Source organism: Trichechus manatus, unplaced genomic scaffold (assembly GCF_000243295.1).
Source record: "Trichechus manatus latirostris isolate Lorelei unplaced genomic scaffold, TriManLat1.0 scaffold00052, whole genome shotgun sequence".
NCBI lineage: Eukaryota > Metazoa > Chordata > Mammalia > Sirenia > Trichechidae > Trichechus > Trichechus manatus.
In genome coordinates, this window is record NW_004443988.1 from 3,711,738 (window position 1) to 3,732,922 (window position 21,185).

Here is a 21,185-nt window from a genome sequence, read left to right on the forward strand (position 1 = left end):
TATATTTGTTCTTTTATTCCACACGTTAAAGAAGTCTTTTGCAGCAGATTTGCCCAATGCAATATGTTGTTTGATTTCTTGACCGCTGCTTCCATGGGTGTTGATTGTGTATCTAAGTAAAATGAAATTCTTGACAACTTCGATCTTTTGTCTGTTTACCATGATGTTGCTTATTGGTCCAGTTGTGAGGATTTTTGTTTTCTTTACGTTGAGGTTCAACCCATACTGAAATCTGTAGTCTTTGATCATCATCAGTAAGTGCTTTAGATCCTCCTCACTTTCAGTAAGCAATGTTGTATCAGGAAGAGATTAATGCCCTAAAATCTAGCCTTGAAAAGTAAATCCAGAGATCAGACGACAAACCGATCATGTTATTTTTCACAGGCCTTCACATATTCTAGAACTCTTGGTTGAGTGTTGCCTCTTTCTCTTTCAGTACAGCAGGTAGATGAAAGAGAGCCTAACAGTTTTACCCGTTTAAATGCCCTTCAAATAAGGTCCTTCTGTGGGTTTTTTTTTTCCCACCAGCCAGGAAGCCAACAGTTTCTTGTTCGGGGCCTCCATGGGATGATCTCCAGCCCCTAGGTAAGTGAAATAGGAGAAACATTCTTTTCATACATCAGATTGGTCTGTCCTGGAGAGCGTTTGACCAAGCCCAGAGAGCTTAAAGTAATGTCCATAGGCACACTGATGCTCAAATCACTAGAAGAAAGAGAATGTAACGTATAAACAGGCAGGACAAGGATCAGTATGAGGAGTCATAGTAGAGCCCGGTTAGAGTAGCCAAAGCAGATTTAGTGCAGCAAGTGGCTTAGGACCAAGGAGTTACATTAATGAAGGCCTAGGAGTTTGAGTCTGGAGATCAAGATGGAAAGAGTAGATCTTCCAACAAAGCACCCAAGGACATAAATGAAAGTACAGGGGCTGAAGACCGACCTGGATAGTACCAGACAACCTACGAGTTTCAGCCTCAAAATATGCTGCTTGCTACAAGCAGGAAAACAAAGCAGAGTGCCTCCCTTAACCCCTTTATCAGTCAGGGTCCTTCTAGGAAAGCAGAGCCATATGACTGTACCTAGCTCACGAGGTTATAATGAGGAATTTGTAACTAGTCACTATAGTAAAGGTGTTGGAAGGGCAGAAGGACCAAACAGGAGATTATGAGGCAACTTGGAGATTAGCAACAGCAATAATCCTCTACCACCTATATAGCTGGAGGATCAAAGAGTAGAGGTGGTATTACCAAAGCCTGAGGCAAGCTGTCCAGTGCTAGGGGTGAGCCGGCTGGCTGGGAGATGCCACCCAAAGATGTTGTTGTTATTTGCTGTTGATTCAGCTCCTAGTCATGGTGACCTTATGTATAACAGAACGAAAAGTTGCCCAGTCCTGCATCATCTTCACGATAGTCAGTATGTTTGAGTCCATTGTTGTGGCTTTTGTGTCAAGCCATCGCATTGAGAAGTTCCCTCATTTTCATTGGCCCTCTACTTCACCAAACATGATGCCCTTTTCTAGCAATTGGTCTTTCCTGATAGTTGAATGTGATATGTCATTTGATTTTGTTAACTGCTGCTCTCATGGACGTTGGTCGTCAATCCAAGTAGAATGAAATTGTTGACATCTTCAGTTTCTTCTCCAAAGGCAGATGTAGTGGTGGAAAAGTGTGCTGGGTTCTTCCTTCTATCTCTCCAATCTCTCCCCCTCCCCCAGGGCTTCCCATTGGCTAAAATTAGTTAAAAGGCATCTTGTGATGCAGCCTGGGAAATGTAGCCTGCCAGTCAGAGTCAATTCCTACTGTACGTAACAAGGTAGCGAAACACAGAAATGATCTACACCTCTTATCCAGAAGACAAATTCCACATCAGGATGGTCATAGGCTTTGCAAAGTCCTATGTTTATATCTTTATTGTGATGATTTTCCCTCCCAGACTCTAACACCCTCTGCCTCCATGTGGACTTTATTATTCATGGGGAAGGTATTAATTAAGCTGGGCTGAGAATCCCCCAAGACTCTTCCACTGTTGTTAGCTGCCCTCTGCTTATGGCCACTTTATGTATAACAGAATGAGACATTGCCCAGTCCTGTACCATCTTCATAATCTTTGATATGTTTGAGTTCATCGTTATGGCTACTGTGTCAATCCATCTCATTGGGAGCTTCCCTCATTTTCACTGACCCTTTCCTTTACCAGGCATGATAACCTTGTCTAGCAATCGGTCTTTCCTGGTGATGTGTCCAAACTAAGCAAAATAAAGTCTTGCCATCCTCTCTTCTAAGGAGCATTTCAGTTGTATCTTTACTGATAGGATTCTGAAAAGAATGCATTTTCCAGATTGATATGCACATACAAGTTCCAGAGCTATATTGATATGTTCTAGTAAAGAAACTACATCTAGTACAGCAGCTGTGACTAGGGATACCACCTAATTAAATTTAGGATAATCCACTGTTATCAGCCACAATCCATCTGTAAGGATCAGACAGGTGAATTATGGAACTCTGACAGGGACCACTGCCCCTGTAAACTTTAAGTTTTTGGTGTTAATCCTGTAATTCTCCAAGAAATCTGTATGTTTTTGATATATAGTTGGGGATTGAGGTGGAACAAGATGGTGTTAAAAAAAAAAACAAAAGTTCTGAAAAGTCAAACAAAACCCTTGGCCCAGGTCCATCCTTAAAATGACACAGAATCCTACTACTACCTATTAGGATTTAATTTTACTTTTTATGCCAAAAATTCATTTTTCCAAAACTTTCCTAAATCTTCCAAATACAATTCTGAGTCTTTAAACTTTAGGCATACATGTATTTTCTTCATTAACAAATGTAGGGATTTGGTCCTAAAACAGAAATATGTTTTAAAAAAAAAAAAAGATGTGCAATTGATCAAATGCTTAAACGTGTAACAAAACAGAATTGCTTTGGAAGGTGGTGGAATTTTTTTTTTTAACAATGTCCTTTAATATTAATCTTCAATTTAAATGTTAAAGAATGTATTGACTCATTGCTTATACTCATCTATAACCGTGGCTAATGAAATTTACTACAAAATTAAGAACACAGCATCTTAGATTTCTCTAGAGATTCAAAAATACAGTGTATTTTCTCAACTCTAGATGATACATACAGTAACTTAATACTTACTAAGGGTGGATAATTTATATGTGGAAAAACTTTAAAACTGGAATCAAAACTTTAAAAACTTTTTATTATTGAAATTACCTAACATTTTCTTTTAAAATGTTTCACATTAAACAATTACGTTGGTAGGCAAATTTGATTACTTTTATAACAGAAAAACTTAAACTAAGTTTATACATATATTACTAAATGAATCCTCACTGGCTTAATCAGTTTACAATCAACCCATGATATCAAAAACACCTTTAATATTCACCTTATAGCACTCTGTTTTCTGTCCTCCAGTTTTATGCATCAAACACAGTGTATCTTTAGGTTACTCCTGACTATTCCAAAGCTGGCACATATTCCAGATGATACTGTAGAACATGCTTCTAGGGAGTCGTGGGATTTACTGTACAGTATCATTCTAATAGAAACTAATGCAGTGTTCTGAAATAAACTATCAAACATTTTCAACAAGGATACTTAAGTTTTATATTTACACACTTAAGGAAAAATATCTGTACAAGTATTTTTATAACCTCTACCAAAAAAACCCCATAATCTCCTTATCTTGTCACAAGCACAAAGCTGCTTACCATTCATAGCTGTGGGAAGCTGAGCCATCATGGTCCTGAATTTTCCTTGCTAGCTCTCAGCCATCTGCAACATAAAAACATTGTGCCATTAACAATACAACAAGGGCAGATCACAGCTTAGCGCACCTGCTAAGCAGAGAGAATGTCTGTCCCCTTCAGCTCACATTTGCAACAGAAAACAATGCAGAGCTTCTGCTGCTGCTGAACAGGCAGAATTTACTACACTTGGAGAAGGGTAGAGGATTTTGTTGGGTAACAGTGTTGCCTTAAAAATATAACCATTTAAAAGAAAAACAGCCGCATATTTAATAATAGGTAATGAATAAAGAAACCCTTCGCATGAACCAACATCCTTAGAGAAATTAATTTGGAAGGCGGAAGGGCTGTTATAATTGGGATACAGAGAAATCAACTGTATAAATTAAGTGTATAAAAAACAACATGGAAAACCCATTTTCCTTTTTAAAAAAATCCCCAAATAAGAAAAATAGCCAAAGTAAATACAGTGTAGCATTTCAACAGGTTTATAAAATTCTAGTCTGAAAGTAATTATTAAAATACATATATATGTTTATCTAAGAATAGGCTGGGCAAATGCTTTACAGTAGGAAAAAAAAGGACTTTGGAAATTGATACCTCTGGGTTCAAATCCCAACTCTGCTATTTTCCTAGCTATGACCATAGAAGAGTAGTTTAATCTTTTTGAGTCTCAGAGTCCTCAGCTGTAAAAATACTTTCCAGATTAGTTCAAAGGACTAATGGACCACAACTACCACAGCCTCCAACAGACTGAGTCCAGTACAACTAGATGGTACCCGGCTACCACCACCGACTATCTGACAGGGATCACAATAGAGGGTCCCGGACAGAGCTGGAGAAAAATGGAGAACAAAATTCTAACTCACAAAAAAAGACTAGACTAGCTCAACAGAGACTGTAGAAACCCTAAGAGTACAGCCCCCCAGACACCCTTTTAGCCCAGAAATGAAGTCACTCTCAAGGTTTACCCTTCAGCCAAAGATTAGACAGGTCCATAAAACAAAACAAGACTAAGGGGCACACCAGCCTAGGGGGAAGGACAAGAAGGCAGGATGGGACAGGAAAGCTGGTAATAGGGAACCCAAGGTCAAGAAGGGAGAGTGTTGATATGTCGTGGGGTTGTTAACCAATGTCATAAAACAATATGTGTTTAATGAGAAGCTAGTTTGTTCCGTAAACCTTCATCTCAAGTACAATAAAAAAATAAAAACACTTCCCAGGATTTTTTTTTAAGTATTTAGCGTAATTTAGTACACTGCTTGACACGTAGTGGGTGTTCTATAAATGGCTGCTATTCTGCAAACAGCCAGAAGGGAGAGTATGATAAAATTTTGAACCCTGAATTCATTTTTTTTTTTTACTGTGAATCATTCAAAATTTAAAATTTGTTCCATGAATCTTGAGGGTAGGACTAGTTAGGGAGAGTGAAGGCCTAGCAAATTTATAGTAATATATATAGTAATTAAAACCAGAGATCATAATACTGCAGTAAAACACTACTATATCAAAATACTACTCAGTATCTCATCCATTTACTCAAAATCATTTAAATTTAAAAATTTTAGAAGCCTAAGAAAAATTTTTTTGCACAAATCATTTTAAAGAAAGTAAGTATACAGAGTTGCATGTTGTGGTAGAAGATGTCACCAGAGAAGCTGGCTGCCTAGCTGCCAAGAAGTGTTACAAGCTACCATTTATTATCTCAGTGAATTCTGTGTATGCCAAGATCTGGTCCTCACTTTACTGACCCAGAAATTTGACTCTATCAGTAAAACCACCAAGAGTAACGGGCTCATAAAAAAAAAAAAAAAAAAAAAAAGCTGATATATAGAGCCAATTTATTTATTTGCAATAGAAATTTAATAGCTAAGAAAAGCAACAGCAGCTTTTCTTCCTGTTAAAAAAAATAAAGTTGCCGTCGAATCGATTCCAACTCATGGTGACCCCACATGCTTCAGAGTAGACCTATACTCCACAGGGTTTTCAATGGCTGTGATCTTTTGGAAGCAGATCTCCAGGCCTTTCTTCCAAGGCACCTCTGGGTAGGTTCAAACCACCAACCTTTCTGTTAGCAGCCGAGTCCTTAAATGTTTGCACCACACAGGGAGCCTTTTCTTCCTGTACAGCAAACTACACCATCTACTGAATTCTGACCAGATCATTGTTCGGTGAACAAAGAGAGTTAACTGTGATTAGAATGCTTAATGGCATCAGGCATCAATAGTCTGATACACCTATCTACACAACAGGGATAAGCTAGGACTGGGCAACAGGACTGGGCAACAGTAAGCCTCCAATTTTACTCTTTGATTCCTAGTTTTTCTGTATGCTACTCCTATAAGCTTTACTGCAATGGAGCTTTAGACCCATTACCCACTTATACTTCACCTGTCACTATAATCTTCTTAGGAGGACATCTCACCCATGTACAAGTTGGTTTTCTTCAGGTATTTGAGCTGTTTACCCTACAGAAAAATAATACCTAAACCAGTGGTGGGGTGGTCAGAAACTCCTACAGGAAGTGTTGTGTTGAGCCTTAAAGGATGAGTAAGAATTAGTTAAAATTCTAATGTTAAGAACCATGGACTTGAACCTTTAGCTGATGGGGAGTTTAAAAGCTTTTAAGGAGAGGGACATGGTCAGATTTCATGTAAGAAAGACAACAAACAGTCATGAAGAAAAGGACAAGACTGAAGGAAGGAGATCAATGAGGGAAGACGTGAGTGCCTCATTTAAAACAATGGCAGCAGTAACAGAAGATAGGATGAACTGGGGAAACAGTAAAGGGTTTAAAACAGAAAGAACTTAATAACTCTGGATATGGGGGAAGATGGAGTAAAAGGAATAAAAAGAGATGATTCTCAGAATTATAGTTTGCACAAATGGGAGAACTGTGGTATCACCAGCTTAAAAAGTGAACACAGAAGGCAGTCTCATAAGTCAAGTTATGACTACAACTTCCTCAAATACTTATAGAAATTCTACAAACAAGTATAACATTTTTACTTCCCCAATTTTAAATTATCACAAATAATGTTAATCCAAAATAAGCTATATGCCAGCAAATAAACTTTACTTGCAGATATGCAGCAGTAAGAACCCCTACTTTATTTGGTCTCTGTGACTGAGAGAGACAATTTAAAAATATGGGAGTAAATCTGCTCAAGGCACTACATACAACACATTGTATAACACTGTATAACGGCATATGTTACCAATCGCTCGAACAGCAGAAATTATTGACTTCAGAAGACAAGAAATAGGATCCCACGGTCACAAAGCCTTAATCATAACTAGGTCTAAAACATACAGATTATCTGTCCAGGACCTCTGGTTGGTCGTCATGTATTTTGTGAACATAACAGAAGGTGACATAGTAATAAATGCTCAATAATCACAGATAGAATCCTGAGATAAAACCAGAGAATGAACCAAATAATATAACTGGCAGGGAAAGCAAATCCTTCAAGTAAAGCTGAAGGTAGTGCTATTACAGAACCTTCTTCTTCACCTGGTACATGGAATTTGGTCACCCATGCACGCAGGCACCACATAATAACAGCCCTGGTGGCGTAGTGGTTAAGAGTTCGGCTACTGTTCAAAAGGTCAGCAGTTTGAATCCACCAGCTGCAACTTGGAAACCCTATGGGAGGCAGTTCTACTTTGTCTATATGGTGGCTATAAGTAGGAATCGACTTGACAGCAAAAGGTTTTTTTTTGGTTTGATGTATGTATATTTGAATGATTGTGGTAACATCTGAATAATTTGTTGGGACCAATAAGCTTTTAAACTGGCGTAACATTTCTTACCTGTTACACTTATATCAATTCTGTTTGCCCCATAGTGGAATAATTACCTCACGCTTAACAATTCTACTTGTTGATTCCAACAAATTGCAAATTTAAATTTAGTTTATGGGTTCCAACAATACTACATACAAACATGGCGCTTGTATCCACAGAAGCAGTAGTCAAGAAATCAAATGCCTTCACTGCATTGGGCAAATCTGCTGCAAAAGACCTCTTAAAATAAAAGTTCTGAAAAAGAGAGATGGCACTTTGATGACTAAGGTGTGCCTGACCCAAGCCACGATCTTTTCAGTTGCCTCATATGCATGTAAAAGCTAGACAATGAAAAAGGAAGACAGAAGAAAAACTGATGCATTTGAACTGCGGTGTTGGCAAAGAATGCTGAATATACTGTGGACTACCAGAAAAATAAACAAAGCAGTCTTAGAAGAAATACAACCAGAATGCTCCTTAGTAGCGAGGATGGTGAGACTTTTGCTCGCTTACTTTGGACACGTCATCAAGAAAGACCAATCTCTAGAAGAGGGTATCATGGTTGGTAGAGGGTCAACGAAAACAAGGGAAACCCTCAGTGAGATGGACTGAAACACAATAGCCAAAAACAATGGACTCAAACATACCAACAATCATGAAAATGGCACAGGACCAGGTAACAATTTGTTCTGTTATACGTAAGGGTCACCACTATGAGTCAAAGTCAAAGCCAACTCGAATGTAACTATCAACAACTTGCAGAGAAGTAATTACAATTAAGATTTTGAAAATGCAACAGATACATAAGACTTTGTTTTACATTAAAAAAAAATCACCTGTGCTAATACTTCATGCAATCATAATATAGTTACTGTTTATGGAATGCCTATATTAATTCAATAACTTCTATTGATCATGCTCAATATTTATTGAGAATCTAACACAGTTCCAGATTCTGTACAAGGAGGTGCGGATGAAGAGCTTGTAGACTAGTCTATCAGGTATAAGTGAATAATTTAAGAAGAATCAGCACAAAGCTGGTTCCTATGAGGTGGAGACTAATGACGTCCCAAATGTCCAACTTTTCCAAACTGCTGTACCACTCCATCATCTCTAACATCAGCTAGCTACTCCTTCTCCCCTCAGTACCCTCCCTCCAGTCTTTGGGTTCCATATTTCACTGCAAAGTCTCACAGAACTCATGAACCGTACTTACAGTTAAGTGGTTTATTAGGGAAGTAAACAGGCACAACTTGAGATCATAAACAACTAAGGATACAGTTCTTCGATCAGGACAGCTTCTTCTCAGGCATGCAGACAGGCCTCTCTCTGGCCCTTGGCCTGTTGGCTTCTAGGCCTCGCCTCTCCCCTGCTTGGGCAAGTGTTACAAAGTTCCTAGCTCCATGGGTTGGCAAGCCCCACCACAGCCATCTCCTACCAGTCTCCTGGTTCCTGCTGTCTTGTGCTGCGATAGTACTTGCTACTGCTACACCGCCTTCTCTTGCTGTCTTCAGTGTTATAGCTTCCTCTCTCTCTGACTCCTGGGTCTAGGAGGTTCTCAGCACAGCGACCCTGGGTCCAAAGAATGTGCTCCGCTCCCACCTCTTCTTCTTGGTGGTAGTCAGGTCCCCGTATCCTCTCTGGGATGGCTCGTTTTAAGCCTAGTAGGATGGCAAAACTGACTAATGCCCTCATTAGGGTTCCATATACCTTATTTGCATGGTCCCAGCCCTCACAAGGGTGCCATGAGCCTTATCTGCATTATTAATAAGCTATCCAATCCCCTTGGTGGGCCATAAGCACTCATTTGCATAGTCTCACCCAGTCATTTGGTGGGAGTTACAAGGCCATGGTGAGAAAGGCCATATAAATGCAATCCATCGAACTGCAAGGTGCCAAATATTGCTAGCCACCTTTTACAATACTGACAATCCTCACAACATCCCAGAAAGGCAGATGATACTGTACTCATTTTACAAATGAAAAAACTGGGAGGCTAAATTTCTTGCCTAAATTCAGTTTGTGAGTGATGAAGCCACGACACAATCACAAGCCTATTTAATTCTAAAGCCAATGAACTTCCCATGGGCTTTATATGCCTCTTCTACTCTTAAATGAGAATAATAGTTAATGATGGGTGGGTCACAAATTCCTTAAAGCAGGAATGTTGGGAGAAGAGACAGGAATGTTGGGAGAAGAGAAACAAGCCAGAGATGCCTCCCAACACACAGGTCTACATACATTTTTTTTTTTTTTAAAGTTGCTGTTGAGTTGATTCTGACTCATGTCAGCCCCATGTGTGTCAGAGTATAACTGTGCTCTGCAGGGTTTCCAACGGCTTATTTTTTGGAAATAGATCACCAGACTGTCTTCCGAGGCACCTCTGAATGGAACTGAACTGCCAACCATTCGATTAGCAGCCCTGCAGATTATACATAAATTACAAACAAAAAACAAACTCATTGCTGTCAAGTCAATTCCAACTGATAGTGACCCTAAAGGACAGAGTAGAACTGCCCCATAGGGTTTTCAAGGCTGTAATCTTTACAGAAGCAGATTGCCGTATCTTTCTCCCCCGAGCAGCTGGTGTGCAGGCACCACATATGTACTTTTATGCAAATAACATGCGCCCTCTGCATTTGTTTGCTGGCTGCACCCTTCCCCTGTGAGGCAACCTCACAACTGCTGCCATGCCAATCCTCTTCCACATGTTACTGTAAAAAAAATTATGAAAATACCTGGTGGGTGGAGGGCGGAGCTGGCAAACAAAGGCAGAAGAAGGCATGCATTATTTTCATAAAAATACAGTAATACAAATTCCAAAACAACCTGTTTGTTTGCTGGCTGCACCCTTCCCCCATGAGGCACCCTCACAAGTGCTGTCATGCCAATCCTCCTCCACATGTTGCTGTAAAAAAACATTAGCATAGTGCACTTATGAAAATACCTTGTGGGGGGAGGGCGCAGCTAGCAAACAAAGGCAGACAGCAGGTGTTATCTGCGTAAAAATACAGTAACATAAATTCCAAACCAACCCGTTGCTGTTGAGTCGCTTCTGACTCACAGTGACCCTATAAATCCAAGCAGAACTGCCCCCATAGGGTTTCCAAGGCTGTAATCTTTATGGAAGCAAACTGCCATATCTTTCTCCCACGGAGTGGCTGGTGGGTTCGAACCACTGACCTTTTGGTTAGCAGCTGGACGTTTAACCACTACGCCACCAGCGCTCCATGTAATATAAATTAGGGAGTGCTAATTGTTCCTTGAAGACATCGGTGGTTCAGTGGCAGAATTCTTACTTCCCATGAGACCCAGGTTCGATTCCCAGCCAATGCACCTCATGTGCAGCCACCATCTGTCTGTCAGTGGGGGCTTGTGTGTTGCTATGACACTGAACAGGTTTCAGCGGAGCTTCTAGACTAAGGACTACAAATAAAGGCCTGGTGATCTACTTCCAAAAAATCCACCAGTGAAAACCCTATGGATCACAATGATCCAGACCACAACAGACCAAGACACAACCAATCATGGGAATGGCACACTACCAAGCAGCATTTCGTCCTGCTGTATATGGGGTTGTCATGAGTCAGGGGCCTACTTGACAGCAGCTAACAACAACAACTGCTTCTTACCTTTTGGTATAATCCTCTCAAAGGAAAAATATGGTAACAGCATCTCCCCAGTTACATGCCTGACGTCTGCTTCAAGAATATGTGATTAGTCAGCATCTATCAAACACCCCTCTCTACTCCTTAGAGGTGGTAACACATAATATGGGCAATCTTAGCAGTTTGTAATTAACCATATAATTACCTATAGTTTTAGAATATCCACGTAGAGATTTTCCTACTCATTATAAATTGAGAAATGGCATTGTTCTCTTTCCAGCAACCAAGGCAATATACTTAGTAGACAGGCATAAGGCAAAGAAGACTACTTTGATTTAATATAATCCAAATACAATTTAGAGAAACCACAATTTGGAGAATGTGGAAAATACATTCATACTAAGACAGAGAAAAGTAGGAATGTGAGAACAGGAATAGTAAATCCTTCTAAAGAGGGTCAATAAGCCCACACTCCCCACAAATTAAAATTAATTTTAGTCATTATAAGTAAAAAGTAACTCAATTAAGACTGGGTTTTTTGTTTTGCACAGAATTACACAAGGAACAAATCACAGTAATTATTTCATCCCAAACCCTCAATTTTAAAGATGGGACTTAGACAATTGTACAAGCTCTCATAACTAGTTAGTAGCAAAACTGGTCCCAGAACTACATCTCTTATGTATAAACCCAGTGCTCTGTTTTTAAGTTTCCCAAGCTTACCTGATTATATCACCTGGGAAATTTGCTATTCTTACAGATTCTCAGGCCCATCATTGGGAGATGTGGGAGACTGAGTTCAGTAGGTTATTACATGAATGAGTGCAACAACCTCCTAAAGTGGTCTCCCTACCTTGAAACCCTTCCACAGAGCTACTAGTTATTTTTTCCTAGTAGCCCCTCTCCTGCTTAAATTCCTCCACTGATTATAAGTTAAAGTCCAAACTTCTTAGCATGAAATATGAGACCCTTCAGAGTCTTACCCCATCTACTTTGCCACATTCATCTGTAACATCTTCTACTCGAAAAGTTGGTCCTCCATACACCAACCTTTTCTTGAAACAGTCTTACTTTTTTCACTCCCCGATTCCTTTGTAAGGTCCCTGTCTGGCACAAATGGTTTGCATTCATCTCCTAAAGGTTGGCGGTTCAAACCCACCCAGTGGCACCATGGGAGAAAGGCCTGGCAATCTGCTTCTGTAAAGATTATAGCCAAGAAAACCACATTGAGCATTCTACTCTGTAACACATGTGGTGGCCATGAGTCAGGTTTGGGTTTTATTTATTTTTTTGTTTTAATTCCTTTGTAAGAGCTGTTCCCTCGCCATGCCCGCCACATTCTCATTCTCCAAGTCCCAACTCAAATGTCATCTCTTCTTTGAGAGACTTCTATTCTCCTAGCTTAGTCACTGTCACCCGGCTATGTCCAAAACACTTGTTCTTCTCACAATAACTTCACTTATCACACTATATTTCAATTACTTTTTACCTGCCTACCTGTTTCACATGTCCTGGTCAGAGTCATTTTTTATTTACCACTGTATGCCTAGTTCCTAAACCAGATCACGCAGAAAAAGCTCAATAAATATTTGCTGAACAAATGAACTGGATAAGTAAATAATATGGTTGAGACATTATGAAGAAAAAGGAAAACAAAGCAGGGGAGGCAGGGAGACAGGCAATGTTAAATGAATGCACTCAAAAGAAACTGGGAAGAAGGCAGAGAAGGCTCCAAATGACTTCCGTGAAATGCTGCAGGTATCAGAGCCATGGATACTAGAGCAAATTGTCTCCCCCAACACGTCCTTTCTGGAACTTGGTGTGTTTTTGTTTTTTCTTCTTTTAGCTACACTTTCAGAGATAAAGGAGCCCTGGTGGTGCAGTGGTTAAGCGTTTGGCTGCTAACCAAAAGGTCAGCAGTTCAAATCCACCAGCCAATCCTTGGAAACTCTATGGGGCAGTTCTACTCCGTCCTATAGGGTAACTATGAGTCAGAATCGACTTGATGGCAACGGGTTTTTTTGTTTCTTTTAGAAATAAAAGTTTATTTCCCACTGAATTCTAAAGGTTTTATATTGTGGGTAGGGAGGAAGGCTTGAGTTTTTCAACTACACTTTGAATCATGTTGGTTAAGTGTTGGTTAGTTTAAATAAATTTGGATAAAGGTCTGACATTCAAAAGCGAGATAATCAAGTCCCTGAAGGTATACTTTCTCCAGTGCCTCCTCTGCTCCCAACCTATGCTAGGTACACCAGCCAACTCTCAAAATGTACTTGCTGATTAGTTGGGAAAAAAACATGCTTCATCTGGTTCCCAAGGAGATCAAGGTCAGTTTTATATGAGAATGACTGCAGCAAAATTGTTACTTCTTTATAATTCTGCAGCAAGATAAAATCTACAGAACATAGATATTCCCCAAACTTGCTCCCCCTCTATCCATTTTCCTTCATTCATCCATTCATTTATTCATTAAACATGAATAGGTACTAAAAAGGATTTGAAGAATGCTATAATGTTAGAATAGAACTAACACTACTTGGGATGTAAATCAAAGTACAATATATGTCACAAAAAACCAAACCCAGTGCCATGAGTCGACTGTGACTCATGGCGACCTTACAAGACAGAAGAGAACTGTCCCATAGGGTTTCTAAGGAGCAGCTGGTGGATTCGAACTGCCGAATTTTTGATATGTCACAAAGGAGGTAATATGTGTGTAAGAATTATAAAACACGAGGTCAGTGGCAAAGCAAGTGAACTTCTAGGGTTCCCTGAGTGAAAGGCACTGTATATAGGTGTATGGATAGGCCCTGTTACAAAGAACGGCAAAGTTTCTGAATCTAAGAGAAGGACTGGTTGAAAAAAGGAAAATACAATAGTCTGTATAACAACAGGACCACTTCTACTCAGACAGTGTGACTTGGGAGGGATGTGATTTCAAAGAATTCAGTCTTAAGAGTTAAAAGCGATCTTAAGAAATCCAGTAGTTTTTAACCATGCTCCTTGGAGTTCTAGAAGTTTCAAGGAGGTACAACAGAGGTGGGGTAGGGAACAGGCATGGGAGGTTGGGAATGGATACCAATTTCAATGAGAGCAGCTCTGCTTTTTTCGTTTTACATATTGAGGCTTCTACGTAAGATTTAACGATTTAAAAAAGAAAAAGAAAAAAAGGTCAAAAGACAATACACCAAATTCCATCCCCTTCATTTTAGAAACAATTAAACAGAAGCCAAAGAGATGAAGTAACCTGCCAAACTCGGACAATTTAAGGAACAATTGTCATGCTATGGATTTTGGACTTCACTGTTCAAGTCACTGTTGTTACTGTTGCTGTTAAGTGCCGTCAAGTCGTTTCCGACTCATAGGGACCCTATGTACAACAGAAGGAAACACCACTCGATCCTGCACCATCATCACAATCATTATGCTTGAGGCCATTGTTGCAGCCACCATGTCAATCCATTTCATTGAGGGTCTTCCTCTGTTTCGCTGACCCTCTACTTTACCAAGCATGATGTCCTTCTCCAGGGACTGAATCCTCCTGATAACATGTCCAAAGTATGTGAGACGTAGTCTCACCATCCTTGTTTCTAAGGAGCATTCTCAGTTGTACTTCTTTCAAGACAGATTTGTTCATTCAAGTCACGGAGAACCAATATTTAAGACAAAGTATATATTTTAGGAAGAGAATCATGACAACAATGTAAGAGTTGAACTGGAATTGAGTCTTGAGACAGGGAAACCAGTTATGAAGTGACTGGCATCAGCCCAGTGGCGAGGGCTTGAATTTGAGTACTGGAGAAGAGGCATTTCAGAGGCAGAATGGACAGGATTTTCTGATCAGCTAGATATGGAAGATGAAAGCAGGGCATCTCAGATGAGTTTCTATTTTAGATGACTACAGATTGGTAATATTAACCAAGACAGAAGCTCTAAGAAAGAAGAGATTTAGATATCAGATTTGGGGAGATGGGCATATTTAATATGACATACGTACGAAGACATCCAGATGGAGACATCCAAGAGATAGTAACAATTCTGTTCTAGCTAGAGACCCAGATTTGTTAGTCATCAGGGGTTGGAATAGTTGTAATTGTGTCAGAATGACATTATCTAGGGAAAGCATGGATAAGAAACAGAAGAACTTGGTCTTTTAATGTCAGAGGAAGAAGAATCAGTGCAAGAGAATAAAAAGTACAGTCAAAACACAGGTCGAAGAGCAGGAGAAATCAAGATATACAGTTAAGAAAAAGAGTTTCAAGGAGGGGATGGTCATCACTGTCAAACATCACAGAAGCCAAAACTAAACTGTTAGTTTTGGTAATCTGCTGTGAGTGCAGTTCCAGCAGTGACAGCTGTGGAAGTCAAACCGAAGTGGATCTGGAAGTGAATGAGAGGTGAAGTGTGTTGGTTAATTAAAGGGGAAGAAAATGTGGGAGGGCAGGTAAGAGGCCCTGACCTCTCAGTCTTTGACCTCCTGTGTTCGAAAAATGTTATCCTTCATCTTACCTTAGCCATCCATTCCCATGATCACACTTCTAGAGGCCAATAACTATACCCCCTCCCCAATAACCCATTTCAAGTCTCCCATTCTCCCTTCACCAGCACCTATCTTGACAGGTCACACCTTCTAGTTCCCCAACTCCAACAATTCTTCAACTCTACCGGGACCTACAAACTATTGATCTTATCAACTTTTCACTGTCCCTCATTCTTCCTCATGTCCTCACATCCCTTCTTACCCAACTTAAATATCACAGTCCATCATTGTAAGTACTTCCTTACATACATCCTCAACTTCACTCTTCTTTCTCCCTGTATAGTACACACCTGGAAAAACCCCAATCTTGACTAAATCCAATTCTTGACTTATTCAATGCCTATATAAATGAAGATGAACATGGTTAGAGAAAAAAAAAAAAAAACAGCTACACTGACTGGTTCACTTCAAATTCACAACCACTAACTCAAGTGGGCCCTCAGTGCCTCCTGACAATTCTAGTACATTATCCTACCTCCATTCACACTCCCACTCTCCTAGATGACAATTTCACACTTCTCTATTTGAATCTCCAATACTTTTGCCCCTCTTCTTAGCTCAGCTGATGATCTTGCTTCTGATTTCACTGAGAAAAGAGAAGCTATCAAAAAAGAACTTCACAAGCTGCCTCTACAACATCTACCATCCCACCTGTACACGTAGGCATATACTGTCTTCCCTGCTGTTAGAAAGAATATACTGTCTTCACTCCTTCTAAAGACCAATCCCTAAACTCTTACACTTGATCTCATTCATTCTCCCCCACTTACAGACACCATTCCACCAATTTCCCCTCTCTCTGCTCCATCAACATATCTATCTATCTACTGGATTATTACCATCACCATATAAACATAAACATGCCATAACATTTCTTCATCATATAACATACCATATATTTGTTTGTTTGCTTTCCTATCCACCTTCCCCCCTCCCCACCACACACACTGAGAATATAAGTTTCATGAGTTCAGAGACATGCCTGTTTTGTTCACTACTGCATCACCAGTGCCTAGGACAGAAACATAGTAGACACAAGACAAATGTGTTTCAAAGAAATGGAACAATTTATCAAGAATGCATTGTTCGGGCATCTGCATGTTGTCAGCAACATAGCTTAAAAATATATAATGCAAAACCAACAGAATTAAAAAGGAAATTTGACATTTGTGAGAAATTAATACCATTCTCTGAGAAATCTAGGAGACAATTAGTAAGATTAGAACATTAAATATAATATACTTAACCTATCAAAGTATATGCAGAACTCAAAGAATGTACATTCTTCTAAAATATAGATGAATTTTTACAAAAATTTACCAAAAACATAACCAAATACTAGGTTATATAAAGGAAGTCTCAAAAAAATTCCAGAAGTGCTATCACATAGACCACATTCTCTGGTCAGAAACAGAGAAAAAAATAAACAAATAAACATATAGTATGATATACAGAGAAAAGGAGCCCTGATGGTGCAGTGGTTAAGAGCTACGGCTGCTAACCAAAAGGTCAGCGGTTCAAATCCACCAGCAGCTCCTTGGAAACCCTATGACGCAGTTCTACTCTGTCCTATAGGGTCGCTATGAGTTGAAATCTACTTGATGGCAACGAGTACACGGTATGGAGAAAATAAAGGTGGGTTAGGTATACTGAAAAAGTAACATATACACAAAGACGTGAATGAAGTGAATAAGCTGTGTGGATAACTGTAAGAGTGTATAAAGAATAAGAAGTAAAAGGTGCACAGGCCCTGTGACAGTAGTGAGCTTGAGATAACTTGCCAAGAGAGTAGAGTGTAAAAATGTTAACAGCCTACTAATAAATACAGCAATGACTCATAGGGCCACTTATTTTTCTCTAACTATAAAAGTGACATACACTCACTTAAAAAAAATTAAACATGGAAATATAGAAAGTGAAAGTCCATTACCAAGATAACAATAGTTAACAGTTTCAATATAGTCTCCCAGATATTTTTCTACTCCTATACTAGCCAATACTATGTTTACAATAATGAAATCATACTTCATTGTTCTACAATCTGTTTTATTGATGTTACCATTTTTACACCACCACAAATAATACTGTAATAAACATTCTTTATATGAGCATATAAATATAGGTCTTTGTATAAATACATGTTTCTGAAGATAAATTCCTAGAAGTAGAATTAATAGGTCAGAGAATATGAACACTGTAATTTTAATAAATATTGCCTAATAGCCTTCATTAGGCTTTATCTATGAAGTCTCTCAATACAGGCTGATGGCATAATACCAAACTGTAATTCAGTAAAAGCAGTGTGACAGAAGGCCAATAAGACAGGGTTTAGATATACAAACCTCTAACTCTGACTTCTTCAGAAAGAAATTTTGGAGTACTTATTGCAGGAAGAGATATACTGCATTTCCTCTAAGCAATTCTCCACAAACATTATTTCCCTTAACCAAGCTTTCCTCCTCCAACAAATGTAAATTAGAAAATAGTACATACTCATAAAAACCTCAAACACAACAAATTTACTGAGTAGAAAGCACAGGCAGGAGAGGAGGGATGAACTTGAAGATCCACTCCTGACACTATCACTGTTAACAGCTGGTACAAATCTTTCTAGATTTCTTTTATGCATGTATAAAAACCAGTTGCCACTGAGTCAGAAATCTGACCCCATGTGTGTCAGAGTAGGACTGTGCTCCATAGGGTTTTCAATGGCTGAGTTATTGGGAGTAGATCACCAGGCCTTTCTTCCATGCATGTACAAACACACACATTATCTTTAAAACAAAAGAAAATTATTCTATGCATAGTATTGTTAATTGATTTTTTAGTCAATATATCATGGACATATTTTCATAGCAATATGTAATAGAATAATCATATCAACAGGTACTACCATTTTACTATATGGACACAGTATTATCTCCTATTCATGGGCGTTAAGGTTGTTTCTAGTTTTCTGCTTAACAAATCATTTCGGTAGTATATGCTTCTAGAGGTGGAATTAATAGGTAAAGGGTACAAACATTTTATATTTTGATACTTGTTTCCAACTTGCTTTCCAAAACTTTGGTACCACTTCACACTCCTACTGGTGTATAAACATACTTGTTTTCTACACAATCTTGCCAATATTTACTACAAACAATTATTTTAGATTCTGTCAATCGGAGAGGTAAAAAAAAAAAAAAAGATCTTTAATTTGCAATTGAGCATTAGTGAACTGGAATCTTTCATATATTTAATCATGTGTATTTCTCCTCTGAATAGCCTATTCATTTATTTGCCTATTTTCTACACTAGAACTATCCAATGGAAATATAATGCAAACCACATATTTAATTTTAAATTTTCTAGTAAGCACACAAAAAAGCAAAAAGAGAGAGTTGCGGCAAAATGGCGCTCTAGGCAGAAGCACCACGCCGTCCCTCCACAGCAAAGATCCGAAAAACTAAGCTGAACAGAGAATACAACAATCCTGAAACCCAAAAACATCAAATGAAGAGATAAAGAACTCAGCCAAGCACCAAATGGAGTGAGAAAACTGACAAAGAACGGAGAGCGAGGAGAGATACATGCAGAGGTCCCCTACCAGCTAACACAGCACGGATCCACCATCTTGGACTCCTATCGGAGACCAGCAAACAGGGGGTACGAGAAAGCAGCCTCACGGAGCGTCCAGCGGGAGACAAAACAACCGGTAATTTGCAGTGTGCGCTTTCCCACCCCCCACCCCTCTTTGCCCCTGCTCAGCCTCCTCTGCTTTCCGCGACCATGGTCTCTTGACGGAGAAGTGCCAGCTGCTTGGATTCCACACACCCAAGCGGGCGGCTCTCTGGGTGCCATTTGTTGGCTGCTAGTGTTGCTTTTTTTTTTGCCTGTTACTTTTGATTTCTCACTTGCCTCTTGCCACCTCTCCCTCCTTTCACTCCACTGCCTGGCTCCGTGCGCCATCTTTGCTTCTTCCTGAGCGCTGCAGAGAGCCGGCAATTTGTGATATACGCTTTCCCACTCTCTACCCTTCTTCACCCACACTCGGCCTCCTCTGCTTCCCATGGACACAGTCTCTTGTCCAGAAACACCAGCCCACACTAGCTGGCTCTCTGAATGCCATTTGTTGGCTGACGGTGTTGCTTTTTTTTTTTTCCCTGCTTCTTTTAATTTCTTGCTTGCCTCTCGCTGCCTCCCCCTCCTTTCGCTCGAGTGCCTGGCTCTGTGCGCCATCTTTGCTTCTTCCTGAGGGGCTGCGGGGCTCCATTCAAGTGTGGAGCTGCTTCCCAGTCTGGGCTACCGCGCTGGTGGGATCACAGGGCTTTTGTTCGTTTTGAATTGTTTGTTTGTTTTCTTTTCCTTTTCTTGAGTTGGGAGCCCTTTCTGGTCTGGCGGAGTTGCATGGCAAGGAACTCCCCTTCAGCTTCCAAAGACGTGCAGAGGGATCCCTGAGCACATTTCTTTTTTTCTTGGGTTTTTTTTTTTTTTTCCTGTTTCTTTGGGGAGCCTTTCTTGTTCTTTTTTTTTTAAATTTGTTTCCTTTTCTTTTGCCTCTTTTTCCCTTTTTGTCTTTTTTCATTGCTCAGTTTCTCATCTCTCTATATCTTCCTTCTCTTTCTGATCCCTGAATACCAGGCGTTGTATACCTCTACGCCTTCTAGCCAGGCTGTACTGTAACACCTGAGAGCGATTTCCCCAGACCTCATAAGTGCATCGGTGGGATCCCTGGGAACTTTGCGGTTCTTTAATCTTTCTGATTTTTATTTATTCATTCCTTTCTTTTCTTCCTCTTCCACTTTGTTTTTCTCCATTTCATAGTCTCTCATCTCTCCATTCCAACAGCAAGCTCCCATGGCATTCTTTTTTGTTTGTTTGTATGTTTTTGGCTCCTGTTCCTCTCTCCTCTCTCACATATCCATCTTAGCTCCACACATTACAATCTCCCTGCTGCATTCTGCCTACCTGCACCGTGCGCTTGACATCACACCACCAAACACCACAGGCATGGCCTACTGGAACCTGCCTTGCACTGATTACTGACCCGCCCTGGTGGCTGTAGTAAGTGCCACAAACAAGCCGCCCCAGTAACTCCTCTTCAGCTAGACCTGCCCTGCTGTACCGTATCTGAGTGACTGACCCTGCCAGTTGGAGAAGGAGGAGAAAAGTATTGAGCGCACAGACGAGCAAACAACAAAGAACACACAGTCCACCTGCTCAGACATAGTCAAATTTTTTTTTAAAAAAGGGATGAAACAAACAAATCTACAATCAATAAACGAGAAAAATGACTACTGAATGCCCAGAAGACAGCAGACAATATCAAAACATTTACAAACACAGGACAGGATGGTTCCAGTAGGCGACCAAAATAAAACACCAAATGATTTTCCTGTAGAAGAAAAGGCACTAGAACTACCTGACAGGGAATTCAAATCTCTAATACTCAGAATTCTCCAAGAACTGAGGCAAAAAGCTGACAAACATGAGGAAAAAATAGACAAATT

The 21,185-nt window shown here is 39.8% G+C and overlaps 1 protein-coding gene across 5 annotated transcripts in view; it reads right to left on the bottom strand.

Annotated features, from left to right (window-relative positions):
- The window catches only part of ITSN2 (intersectin 2), a 227,453-nt gene that overhangs the window by 156,935 nt on the left and 49,333 nt on the right, over nt 1-21,185 (bottom strand). For 4 of the 5 annotated variants that reach the window (XM_023732409.1, XM_023732410.1, XM_023732411.1 and 1 more), the window contains exon 2: nt 3,724-3,787. In XM_023732409.1, the coding sequence (XP_023588177.1) occupies nt 3,724-3,754 (31 nt within the window). In that variant the 5' untranslated portion in view covers nt 3,755-3,787. Of the gene's footprint in view, nt 1-3,723; nt 3,967-21,185 lie in introns of those variants that run through there. The other variant, XM_023732413.1, reaches the window with a different exon arrangement.